Raw genomic sequence first — 14211 nt, 5'->3', positions numbered from 1 at the left:
ACGCACCATTACTGATATTAATTAGGGAGTATTTGCAACGATGGAACAGTAAACCTTTTTTTCTGGTTTGCCAGAGCGGCCATAGTAAAAAATTAATGTGCTCCCCCAATTGCTGTATATTTTTAGGACTTTACCAGTGTTTGTTCCGACATCTTTTTTATTAAACTGCAGTCGCTTCTTACCAGTTTTTTATGGCAGGTTCCTACAACAAGGATAAGTTATGCTATTGTGACTAAAGCAAAAGCTCAAAGTGGTATAGGATTTCCCAATTTACGGCAATATTATCAAGTAATTAGTTTAGCCAGGTTTTTAGACTTGAATTGCTATTCATATTGTAAAGATTGAGTAAATTTAGAAGGCGAAGTTTGTACTATGGATTTGGGCTCCACCACTTGGTTGGAGACCCATTGTTTACCTACTCATGTTAAAAAACATCCTATGATAGGGACGATAGCCCTATTTAAGAGAATAATAAAGAAGAAAAAAATAGCTTTCTCACCAGGTTTACTAACACAACTAGTTGGAAATACTGATTTTAAACCAGGATTAGATAGTAGATTTTTGAAGGGATGGAAGTTAGAATCCTTACCAAAAATATGTGATTTCTACAAATCAGGAAAGATATTGGATAGATTAGAGTTGAAAGAAATGATGCAAGGAGAAAAAGAATTTCCTTTGTGGTCATATTTACAGATCAAACATTATATCAGATCTTTGGATCTTGAGCTGAAACTCCCACTCCGACCATCGGTGTTTGAGCAGTCCTGTCCTAATAATGTACCTATTCAGCATACCGCTTCCCTTATGTACAAATATCTTGACCAATACATACCAAATTGCTCACAAAGATTTTGGAGAACCTGGGAACAGGGACCTGATTTAAAGTTAATGGATGATCAATGGGACAGATTGTACCTAATGGCGCATAAGTGTTCCATAAGTAGTAAGTTGCAATAAAATTCATATCAAATACTTACTTATTGGTATTGGATGTTGGATAAGATACATAGATTTCTTTCACAGAAATCTAATGCATGTTGGAGGTGTGGCTTTGATATTGGCACAATAATCCATAACTGGTGGAGTTGTCTCCGGATACAAGGTTTTTGGAGGGAAGTACCGAACCTAAGCCAACAAATTACTGGTTCAGCAATACCATTAGGACCAGAGGTTTGTTTATTACATTTGCACAAAATGTCTTTGAAGAAATATATGAAATCTTTAATGCTACATCTCCTTAATGCAGCTCATAGCATTATTCCTTTGTTTTGGTATTCACATATTATACTTATTGTACAGCTTTGGCTACACAAAGTACATTATATTTATTTAATAGAGGAAGCAAGAGCTATCAGCTTGGATAGGATAAGCAAGTTCTCTGAAACTTGGGGTTCTTGGACTATAATTAAATGTTCACATATTTACCAAGCCATGTATAACAGTACAATATACTAGAATACGATTTCTTTTTTTTTTAAATGTTATATTTAGTTGTTACCCATTCCCCTTTTACGAGTAAAGATGTTATATTTAGTTTCTACCCATTCCCCTTTTACGAGTAAAGATGGTCGCTTTCTTTTTCTTTGATAGAAGGAAGATATATATTTTGTAATTTGTGTGCTAATTAGATTTCTTAGAACACTTAACAGATTAAAGTTTTATTTTTATAGAATTATTTGTAACAACTATATACATGTTCCCAAGCACTATAGGATGCATAATATGTATGTAAATTGTTACTTATTGTATGTATACCAGTATATGTTATTCCTGTTACTTTGTAAGGGAATTTCTTGTCATTTTGTTATTCCTTGTCACTTTGTAAGGGAAGTCCATTCATTTGAATTGGCTAATAATGCACCACAACACATTAGTAAAGCAGCACACTGCAAAGCATTACAGTGCATTATCATACATTTAGGTGTGTTGCAACACAGGTGGGTTGTAAAGGTGCTTTGAGGTACGATTCTACAATAATGGAACCACAATGCACAAATGTGGTAATATACAATGAATACATTCTAAAATTTATTTTAATGAACACAAACACAATTTAGATTTATATGAAGCTCTCCAAGGCTGTAGATGATAGATTATTGTGGGTAAACCTGGGTGATCCAGCAAATCAGCAATGAATATCTTAAAGGTCTGCCCAAATCTATTCGTAATGTACAAGAAGCTACCAAAAAGTTTATGCATATGCTGTTGACTGATAGCTCTGAAGATATGTTGGTGCTAGACCGGGTTCACAGATCTCTATGTTTGGCCAAAAGATGCCCCCCCAGGAATATTATAGTTAAACCGCACTATTTCTCAAAAAAAGAGGCAATCATTAGTGGTCAAAGGTCATTCAGAGCTGCTGATGGAGGGTTCTCTAGTACAGATATTTGCGGCTCTGAACATCCAACGTCAATGTGTAGTAAAACTCCAACTTCAACTTTTGACTGCAAGAGAAATCACCTAGCAATGGGCCTTTCCTTTACGCCTAATCTTCCAATATCAGAGCAAAATATTCTCCTTCTCAAGTTTTTCAGATGGCCAAAAGTTGCTATTTGATGTAGGTCTTCTACATAAAGATGCTTCCACTGATTCACCACCAGAGTGTTCCCAAGCTCCACTGTACCCTCTTTGAATTAAAGTCACCAGAACTAATAAGCACAAGCACCCAACCTAAAGGCATTGATCACAGATCTTGGATCTAGTGCTGTCTGCCTATCCCTGTGAATGTCACCTAGATGGCTACATCACCACTCAACTCCTGGATTTTCCTGGATTTTTCCAGACTCAGAAGTCAGATCCTGGTGCTTGGTCCATTCCCAACTGATTGTGAAGGTTATGGGTTGCATTTCCCATATTGTGTTTTAAGTCATGTGATTGAATAAGGGCCTTGTTTTTGATCTCTAGTAGATAGTATAGAATTTCATAATGCACCCTAAATTTAGTTTGTTCTGCTAAGAAGGGATTGTCATACCTTCACTTTATCTTTACCTATTGGAGCACCACCTTAGCTGCTCGGCCGAGTGCTCTGTTGTTTATTAGTTATGCATTGCCTTGTATTGTTCTAAATTTGCTGCTGCTGCAAAAATGTTTTCACATATCTGTGCCTTGGATATGCCCTCCCATATGCGACCATGGGTTGGAGACCTGTTGAGTGGGTGTCCATCTGAGTCTTCCATGGGTGTACTCACCTGGGGTGTGTCTGGGCTCCTCCCCTGGGGCCTCGGCAGTCTCTCCATTTTGAATGTGTGTTTTTTATTATGTTTTTTGCTATTTTACTAGTATGATTCCTCCCTTTTTTCCTTCCTAACCCTAGTCCATGCCACGCGTAGGTGACTTCAATCCACACTCATATGGCTAATAGGCAAGATACCTCTTCCAGGCCTGTCATGAGTAAAGTCCCAGACAAATCTCCTACCTCCCTTCAGATAGTATCTCACAACCTTTAAGGGCCCAATTCCCCCCTGCCTGCCTCTCTTGCAGAAACCCATTTTATCAGGAGTTCTGCAAATTTGTATCTTCACGAACACTACATTCAGTTTTACATGGTAAATGCTAGGAAAAATCACTGTGGGGTGACTTTGTGTCTGGCCAAATATTTGAACTTCCATGAGTTGGAGGTGGTGAGAAATACTGAGGGGAGGTCCTTAATAGTGATAGGATCAATATCGTGTCAACTGGTCACATTTATTGTATACTATGCCCCTAATACTAGCCAATTGGCATTCTTTCATGATTTGCTCACCCGGGCTTTACCCAAAGTTCAGGGAACCATGACTTTTCAAGAAGATTCTAATGGGGCCCTTGATCGGATGTTGGACAAATCGGGACATCACTATTATAAACATTCCCCAAAGTAGAGCAACAGGTTGGCACATCTTCTGCGCCAACATGACCTGGTCGACATCTGAAGAGAATTTAATCCTTCAGCCAGAGATTTTACACATTATTCCACAGCCCATCAGCTCTACTCTAGACTTGACTACATAGTCATGTCAACCCACTCAGTCCCCCTTGTCACGAGCACCCACATTCTTTCCTCAACTTGTTCTGACCATGACCCTGTGGTAGTTACACTCCCCACCTTGGAAGATATGCAATCTGGTTTCCACTTTAGAATAAATTGCAGTGTATTGCAAGATAAGTTACAAGGCATTGAAATTTAGACTGCCATTGACAACTATTTTGCACTCAATATACCTAGCATTACGTCTTGCAGGCATAAATGAATCTCTGCCTGACAACCATAGCTGAAAAATCTCTCCAGGGTTTGGCCCACAGGTTTTTCACCTGGTCAGACAAACAGGGTCAACTTCTAGTCAACAAACTGATTCCACGACCCAAATCTTACGCTTTGCAAAAATTAGGACTCGAACTGGTAGGACCACACAAAACAATTTTGGAGTTAAGTGCATTTTATCATAGACTGTATGATGCAAACTCTCCGCTCTCTACAGCGGTGGCTGACGAGTTCATGAGATGTCTGAACTTGTCTAAAGCAGCCCAAAGGCAAACATTAAAAGAACCCTTTTCTCTAGAGGAGACTTTGCAGGTACTGAAATACCTCAAAACTAATAGTGCACCAGGTCCTGATGGTTTCCCAAACGCCTTCTACAAAAAGTTTGTTAAAAAGAGAAAATAGTATGTATGGCCCCAACCTAGTTGGGTACTTTAACGCCCTGTGGGAGGGTGAGAATCTCCCTCCTCTTGAACTCTTTCCACAGCAGCTATATCCATCCTAACCAGGTTGGATTCATACCATTTTGCCAAGCTCCCGATCAAACCAGGAGTTTAACCAGGAGAGCCATGCTTTAATCCATAGACCTCCAAAAGTCATTCGACAGTCTGTTTAGGGAATACCTATTTTACGTAATTGGTTGTATGAACTTTGAAGGTACCTTTTTGCGGATCCTGTCTAAACTATACAGGTCTCCTGAAGCATAAGTCTCCTTGGTGGGCTTTTTATCTGAAAAATTCTGCATCAAAAAGGGCACCAGGCAAGGTTGCCCCCTCTCTCCCCTGGCAATTAAACCGCTAGCGATAGCAATACGTACCAGCCACAGAGGGATCACATGTGGAGGGGTGGAACACAAGTGTTCCACAACCTTTTCGTTGATGACATCCTGATGTACATCACTTCACCACTAATAACTATTTCTGATTTATTTAAAATCTTTAAACAATTTGCAGGTGTATCAGCCCCACAGGTTAACCACTCCAAATCAATGGCAATGAGCCACCATTTCTTTCCTGAAACAAGCCTTTGATCTGGAGTGGCATACAGCAGCTTTACCGTACCGTACCTAGGCATAACACTCACCTCCAGACCTCAACAACTATATAACATTTACTATGGTCTCTTAATGAAACAAATATTTGCGGATCACCAAATGGTCTGCCTCCCCCGATCCTGGTTGGGCAGGGTAAAAATGAATGTGCTCCCTAGATTCCTTCATCCAGCCCTGAGACACTGTGACATTATCCCATTCATCCAGTCAGAGATTGTGGTAACAAATAATTATGCTAACTCATCATAATCTGTTTGTGGAAATGTGGAAGGTTTTTCAGAAGAGCAGGAGCTGTTCCTGAAGAGCTGCTGTATTGGCAGCAATTACATATGTTGCAAACTTTAGCTCTGGCAGAAGGCAAGACTAAGCAATACCAGGTTCCATTTTCATCACTGTTTATATTACAGGAAAGGGAGAGGTCCTCTAATTTATCTAAAAGTATCCTGGGAATGAAGGGGGGGGGGGACTGTGATTGTATATATGGGGCAGATATTTTTATGTCAATGTAATGAAAGGCTGTGTGTATGTTTGTATGTATATTTTAGGTGTAACATGCTGACTATGGGTATCGGTATTCTTCTCTGTCTCTCCTCAATGAACCCTCACAATAAATATGTTTAAATGTTAGGTGATTTAAATAAAAATGTAGAAAATCAGAATTAGTATTTTGTTTCCTGTGAACTGGGTCATGGTAGAGGACCTTCAGTATTCCAGCAAGGAGGGCCCTGATTTAATTTTTTTTGCCAATGTTCCTAATTTCTTTAAGTCTGACACCAGACTAAAGCTGTATACAGCCATGGGATTTTTGTCTTCCAAGACAACTGTTCGTGATCTTCTTGGGTGAATATCTAGCATACAACTGTCCTTCTACATTATTTAGTGATCTATCATGCTAACTGCTACTTTTTTTCTGCTGTTTTCAATGAAGAAGATACAGTGAGGTGCTTTACTCCTTCCTCACAATCCCATATCCATAGATCAGCCCTATCTGTACAGTGCTCATTCCACTGACATTTTTAATTTTTTTTTAATGGCTTGTACCACATTTAAATATTGTTTTGAGTGATATTACACAAACACTTCAAGGCATTTTAAAGCAGGTTGTTTAAAGCAGCAAATGTTTATAGGCGTTTTAATGCCACACAGTGCATTTTCTTTAACACTCAGAAATGTGATGTCAACAAATGCACATTGGAATGAGTATAAATTTCAAACCTTGATGTTTAAATGAGGTGTTTTAATGCTGGGGAAATAGTTCATGTAAAGTTAACCTTAATAAGATTGTGCAACTGTGCAGCAATGATGGGGTTCCACAGATTACAACTTGCTGGATCTTGGACAGGTAATTATATGATTGCTTGTGGATGGCAAAGGAACTACAACATAATGGTAGTTGTTGGTTGGCGCAGTTACACTCATGTACTCCTGTAGGAAACTTTTATGAAGGGAATTCAATTACCTAAATTTAAGTTGCACAGTTAGGCCCCTTTAAAAACATCAGAAAAGTGAAGATCATTGTAACTGCAATATTTTGTGATAATTTCCAGTGACAGATGAACAAATGAACGCTGTACACATAGCACTGTTCTGTTCTATGGAGAGGGGATGGGGAACAGGCAAAGCACAGTAGTCATTTCTTATCAGTTGTTTGGCAGATTGATCAATGACTTTAAGGGTCCACTGCACACTTATCTGATAATTGTTATCCAAATTGTGCTGTTCTCAGGTGACAATCATCTGACATGTGTACATAGCTTTAAAGGGGTTATTCCTTAATTACTCTGTGGTTAAAGATGCATAAGTATTTCTGTGAAATCCATCTCCAAGAATGAATGAGCAGCTGCAATAAAAGTGAAAAACATACAAAAATCCTGACAGTCATATCTGTTCTTAAATTGAAATAAACATGTAAACCAAATTTGAAAAGTTAAATAAATATGTTTTTAAATAAATATTTACCTAACCAGTGCCCTAAAACTGGATGATATAAGGCTGTTATAGAGAATATAATTTTACTAAAAATATATAAATTTAAAGCAAAGTTTTCCCAAGTAAAAAAAAAACAGACATTTTCTGTTAAACATAACTACAATTTTATCATTATGTACCTTTTCTACCATCTCTCTGGATGTCAACATGGCACCATTCTCCATCATTGACCTTTTTGTGACTTGCTTTTACTTTAATTCCACCAGACCCAAGATCAAGAAGAAGATAGAGTGTTCCTTCAAGTAACTCCACTGCAAAGTAATCTGCTTTTGGTGGTCTTTCAGGTCGTCCAGTGGCAACTGCTCCTGGGGTATTTCCACCAACACGTGGCCTTCCCTGACTGAAAAGAAGAAGACCACTGGGTTCTGTGGTTCGAAAGTCAAATGATATGGATCCAGCTTTTTTGGTTTCCCAACGAGGAAGGCGCAAAAATGCCTCAGGTATTTGAAATGTAACAGGGTCTAAAGAAGGAACATTCTCACAGCGAAATAAAAGATCACCACTTAATCGCATCTTTGGATCACCATCGGCAGCCAAACGAGACAGCTCGAGTTTAAAATCATTATTTTTGTAGACAACCTTTTGATGAGAGCAAAATAGAAAAGAAAGAATTACAGAGGGTTATGGAGTATAAAATGCAGATTGATTCTAAATATGATTAAACAACAATATATGAAAAGGACATTGCGCTAATGTATTTACCATGTCAGTTAAAATATTATACCTCTTAAATGTTTTCACATTAAACAATAACTGTACTTTAAAAATTACCTTGTTAGGCACAAACATTGGCATGCAGGGTGCTATTTGTACTGAAAAACAAAAGGATTGGGCAAACACTGCTGGTAAAGGCAGCAAAGGTTTAAAGAGCCTGTTCACCAATGCTAGATATCTGTCAAGCAAAATAAGGAAGTTGGAAGCCTTAATGAATGAAAAGCACTAGGACATAGTTGGTATTTCTGAATCCTGGCTTTATTCTTCAATTGACTGGGCTTAACATTCCTGGCTATATTCTCTTTCAGAAACACAGAGTAACATGAAAAAAAGTGGTGGTGGCTGTCTGTGAGTGGTAATCTGAAAGTGAATATGAGAGAAATTGTTGATGGAGCATGTGATGATGTTGAGACATTGTGGGTAGAGTTGCAAAAAGGGATGCATAGTACACAGTTAAGTATTGGAATCTGCTATGGGCCACCCAGTACTAGGGAAGAGATAGAGAATCAACTACTTGCACAGATAGAAAGGGTTGCACAAGCGGTGACAGTGGTAGTGATGGGTGATTTTAACTATCCTGATATTGACTGGGGTAATGGCACTACTGGTACAGCAAACTGATGGAAATTTACCAAATTTACTACAAGATAATTTTATGGTACAGTTTATAGAAGCCTTACCTAGAAATTACCCGGTCCTTATAACAAATGTACATATACAAGAAAATCTGGGTAGCAGTGACTATATTTTGATTTAATGTAATATAGGAATATAGTTGTAAACAGGAAGCAAAAATAGAAAAGATAAAAATTGTTAATGGTAGCTTTACATGAGTTGGACTGGGAGGGAGTATTGTCCTCCTGGAACACAGAACAGAAATAGGAATGTTTCAGGTCCATTTTACATAAAAACGAACTGCAAAATATATTCCCATGAGCATTAGGTTTAAAAGGCTAAAATTCAAACCTATGTGGCCCTCAGCTAATTTAAAAAAAAAACATAAAGAATAAAAAGGGCATTCCAACAATACAATATAACAAACAAGATAACCTTCATCATTTGAAAATGATAATATAAAAAAATATGTAAAAGGGAAATCAAATGTTCAAAAATTCAAACTGAAAGGCAGTTTTCAAAAGAAAGTAAGGCAAACCCACCAAAATGTTGTTATATAATTATATTAGAAGCATGCCTGAGCATGTAGGCGCTTAATAGATTTTTTACTTTTTTAGCTCTGTGTACAGAAAGGAAAATGGTGAAAGTCAAGTCCAAAATGCAAATAGCAATTCTACAGCCTTTAATGCAATAAAACACCAGGATTACCTGATGGATAACACCCATGTGTCCTCAAACAGCTGAGCCCTGCTATTTCAAAGCCATTTTTTCTAATTTTTAGAGACTTTTTAGTTACTGGCATGGCACAAATGAATTGGTGTGCAGGTAATGTGGTACCAATAGTAAAAAGGGAGGAAAGTCATTATTGTCACACTTACCTCTTATTCGCTACAGTTCGGGCGCCTCTCTCTTGCATATGCAGACAGTTTTGAGCCTGGGTGCGCCTGCTCTTTCAGAATTATTCAGTACTGCCCCTCCCTGTTAGCCAATCAGGAAATAGCCTCCTAATCACCCCTGGCTATTTAGGTAGTTCAGACACAGCACTCTGCATTCAATGTGTCTCCCCTAGTGCTAAGTAGTTTGGCTGCATAAGCCATCATTTTTGTTGAAATGTCTTTTGCCCCATATTCTTTAATTAGTGGATTAGGTAGGCTTTGCCCTGAGTAGGGAAGCCAAGAACCATACAACAAAGGCACTCAGCCTGACTTACTGGGACCATATAATCATGAGTTAATTTTTTTTATCCATGGATGCTGAAAAGGCTTTTGACAGGCTGGCCTTTGGTGTAGATGCATCTTGTAGATGCATTCAGGAATCATGGTGTTTTACTTTAACCAGGTATCAGGGTGCGAGTCAAAGCTAACCTGTCTGAGCCCTTTTCAATAGATGATTGTCTGATGTAGGTGTGCTTACTTTTACCCCTGATGTTTGTGTTGTTCTTGGAGCCTCTCCTGAGATCGACCTAAATGAATGTTCAGTAGCTGGAGTTAGGGTGGGATAATACAAGCTTGCAGCTTTCCCAGGCCTAATTCTTTTAATCTCATTATACTATTAGACCATTCACAAATCAAAATCCATTATAGTAAGTCATCACCTCTAAATATCTCACTTCTAGGTGATATTGTGCATGACTACAGGCATCCAACTACATCCCACTCTATCAGATCCTTATCAATCAAACTTTGTAAAAATTTTCAACTGAATTTCTTTTGATTTTCGTTCCTGGGATAGAAAACAATAAAAAAAATCTAGACCAATAGACAAAAAGACCGAGGGAAGTCAAAGGGGAGTCCAATGCACAAAGTATAGTTACCTATTAGATGCTTGGCAGATCGGGTCAAAAACATCAGATCCTAAAAACTCTAGGGTAGGAGCATTTGAACATATTTAAATGAGCAGTAAAATCAAAACCAGACAGCTGGTAGATGTCCAGCATGCATAACAAAGAAATGGAAGGTTACAGCCACCATATTTGCAGGTGCAGCAAATATGGTGGCGCAGCATGTAAAAGAGAATCTGGGTAGCAGTGAGCATAATATGATTTAATTTAATGTAAGCTGTAAACAGGAAAGATAAAAACATTCAGTTTTAGGAGTGCAAATTTTCCATTATTAGGGGTGTCTCTCAAAGCACCTTCATTTTTTGAAAACTATGAAGAATTGAAAAAATATATAAAAAGGAGATAAAATGTATAAATATATTAAGAGCAAAAAGATCAGATCTGCATATGTAGACCCTTTAAAGGATGTCTCTGTGTTGGTAACTGGGGATAAAGAAAAGGCGGATTTACTAAACATTTTGTTTAAGCTCTGTGTACACAAAGGATAATAGCAGAGCTGAAGTCCAAATTACTACTTAGCAATGTCACTGCCTTAAATGAGCCACAATGGCTCAAAATTAATGAATATGAAACAGTTGGACAAAATTAAGGTTGACAAAGCACCAGAACCTGATGTATTTCATCCACGTGTTCTCAAGGTGCTGAGTTCAGTTATTTCAAAGTCATTGTTTATAATTTTTAGAGACTCTTTAATCACTGGCACGATACCAATAGATTGGAGTAAGACCAATGTGGTTCCTATCTTGAAAAAGGGAGCAAAGTCATTACCACGTAACTACTAACTGCTAAGTTTTACTTCCATACTTGGAAATGTCCTAGAGAGTTTGTGAAAAAAACCACATTGAGGAGTTTCTCCTAGAAAATAGTATAATAAATGATAGTCAGCATTAATTCAAGAAAGACCGAAGATGGCTTTTTATGAGAAAATAAGTAAACAGGTAGACAGTGGAGTAGCAGTTAATGAAGTGTACTTGGACTTTGCAAAAGCATTTGACACAGTACCCCACAAACAGGTAATATGGAAGTTAGGGTCAAAAGGTTTAGAAAACAATCTGTAAATGGATAGAGAACTGGCTTAAAGACTGCATCCAGAGAGTAGTGATTATTAATTCATACTCTGTCTGGTCTAGAGCTATTAGTGGTGTACCCCAGGGTTCAGTGTTGAGACCTTTAATGTTTAACATCTTTATAAATTATATAGAGTTTGGGATTAAAAGTACCATTTCTGTGTTTGCAGATACCACCAAACTATGTCATCCACACAGGATGTCTATATGCAGATCTGGATGTACTGTTTGATTGGGCAGCCAAGTGGGACCAAGATGCCTAACTCAATTAAAAAAACTCACTTAAGTTTAATCCAGGCCTACCAATGGCAGTGGCTGTCCTCTAGATTGTGGTGGGACACCCCGTCTTTAGCTCTCTGAGGGCTGTGAAGGTAGTTCCGAGCATTCTAAAGTATGAGTGATTGATCTTCTGATACTTCTAGACATCTCGGAGGCAGGCTAAAATCTGGGTATAACTTGAGCAGTCCTATTACAGGCAACAAGACTTGCTCCAGAAGAATGAGTGGGTGATCCGTACGGGGGATGGAGAATGGTTTGTAATGCAGCAGAGAGTTAGGGGGCTTCCCACAAACTGTTGAGGCTGCTCAAGTATACATTTACAATATATACATTCCATACTACTTCTGTCATCAAGATTTTGCACATGGCTTTGCACTGAGAAAATCTGATTGGAGTGTCTCATGATGATTTCTTATAAATTGTTCCACATGCTTGTCCCATCTGGTTCTTGCTTGATCCATGGCTGTGAGCCTTGCTGAGATCAATCTGATGTCAGGTTTCGAATCAGAGCCTGCACACTCACAATGCTTGTTTGATGTCTTCTGTCAGAGAATGCAAGTCAGTGAATGGGGGAAGCTGACTCAGAGCTTGGCATTTTGCAAATACTGCAGATTCTTGTGATCCATGAATATGGTCAATGACAAGCTTCCTCTAGTAGATGGCCATTTTTTCTAAGGCAAGTTTCGCTGCAAATAACTTGTGGTCTCTAATGGAGTAGTTCTTTTCAGCAGGAGAGATTTTTTTAAAGAAGAAAAAGCAGGATTCAAACTTGCCAGACACATGCTTCTGTGACAGGACCGCACCAATTCCTATGGAGGAAGCATCCACCTCCAGAAAGAAAGGCTGAGAGGTGTCAGAGTGAATCAGAGAAGAAGCTGTAGTATAGTAGGAGAATAGCTGTGGTATATCTGGGCATCAATTTAGAAACTGTAAAACAAGGAGAACCTTTGCTGATATGCTCAAGCAGAATGATACTCCTGTTGTTGAAACTTTATGTGACACTGTTTTAGGTGACTGGATCTTGGACATGCGGCTCTAGGAGAGGGCATTGGTCGTGGAGCAAGCTGGTGAGGAGGTCCTGTCAGTGGCAGAAGCCCGGACCGAGGAATCCACAAAGGCCATCCCGATCCTGGCCAGTCTACTATCTTAGATAAATGTGACACCATGTGAGAATATGTCAGCCCAAACAAATGCCCTATTACCAGCTATAAATCCCTTAGCCGTCTGATGAGTCCTCTGGAAGGCTGAAGCCTTCAGGTAAACCTGCAGAGTGTGGGGAGGAAGAGGATATGGATTTATCTACAGCCAGTAAAAAAAGGAAAGGTGGTATTGAGACAAAAGTTCTTGACAAGCTGTGTTGTAAGAGGAGCTACAAGAGTAGGCTTGTGGAAGGGTCTGATACAACTAATACTCTTCCCTTCCCCAGTTCCGCAGATACAGAAAGCACCACCCTGGCCACTGCCATCACAGTATCTGATTCAGAGACTTCTAGTTTAAAGTCAAGCATGGTTGACCAAAAAATTTTAACAGTCACTGTTTACCTGCCTATAAAATGTAAAAGCCCAGGAGTCTGGAAGTTAAATACCCAGCTTCTAGAGGATCCCAAACTTAAAAAAGAATTTACATCAGAATACAAAGGGTGGAAATGCCAAAATGAACAAAATTTTAAATATTACAGAATGGTGGGAGGATGTCAAAAGCAAAACAAAGTTTCATTATTCATAAAGGCACTGCAGAGGCAAAAAAGAAATAACTAAATAAGCAACTGCAAACATTTTTCATAAACTCCAGCATTTGGGCATATCTATGACGGAACAGATTAACTTCCCTAGCAGTCTAATTCAGTCCAAATTTCCACGCAAAAAGAGGTACAATGTAATGTAAGTATACAGTAGCATAAATATTATATAATATAATTATATATATATTATATAAATATTTCTTTGTATTGGACTCAATACAGCTATTTTGTATTGAATTCAATACAAAATTATTTGAATTTCCTGGGGATCCTCCCGCCTGCACCGAAGCATGGACCGACGTCACCGGTAAACCCTGTGAATCTTGCCTCTGCACTTCGCAGCTAGAGATCGGAGGAAGAGGATGTGTCCCCAGGACCTGTGGGGACAAGCAGGACGCCGGGGGACAGTGTCAGAACAAGGTAAGTGAGTTTTTTTTAGTTTAAAGCTACCCTGAGTGTGACTCAGGAATACCGCTAGGGGGGTTAATACCATCAGGTGCGAAATAGCAGAGGCTTTTAAAAGGAAAGGGCAACTGTAAGGAACTTACCCGCCCTGCGAGCCCGCGGTGTCCCTGGGGTTCCCAGCCACAGTAACAGGCAGCATGGCCGAGGCTGCTGTCCTGCTCGCAGCTTGTCTGTCTCTACAGGCGGAGGGATCCGCCCTGGCCAAAGTACTGTTCA

At 38.9% G+C, this 14211-nt stretch overlaps 1 protein-coding gene across 1 annotated transcript in view; it reads right to left on the bottom strand.

Moving 5' to 3' along the window:
- The window catches only part of LOC140338515 (neurexin-2-like), a 346284-nt gene that overhangs the window by 96950 nt on the left and 235123 nt on the right, over positions 1-14211 (bottom strand). The window contains exon 9 of the mRNA XM_072422758.1: positions 7394-7853. Within this exon, the coding sequence (XP_072278859.1) occupies positions 7394-7853 (460 nt within the window). The remainder of the gene's footprint in view (positions 1-7393; positions 7854-14211) is intronic.

The sequence above is a fragment of the Pyxicephalus adspersus genome, chromosome 9 (genome assembly GCF_032062135.1).
Source record: "Pyxicephalus adspersus chromosome 9, UCB_Pads_2.0, whole genome shotgun sequence".
In the NCBI taxonomy this organism is placed as follows: Eukaryota; Metazoa; Chordata; class Amphibia; order Anura; family Pyxicephalidae; genus Pyxicephalus; species Pyxicephalus adspersus.
This window is presented reverse-complemented; position numbering and strand designations above follow the sequence as displayed.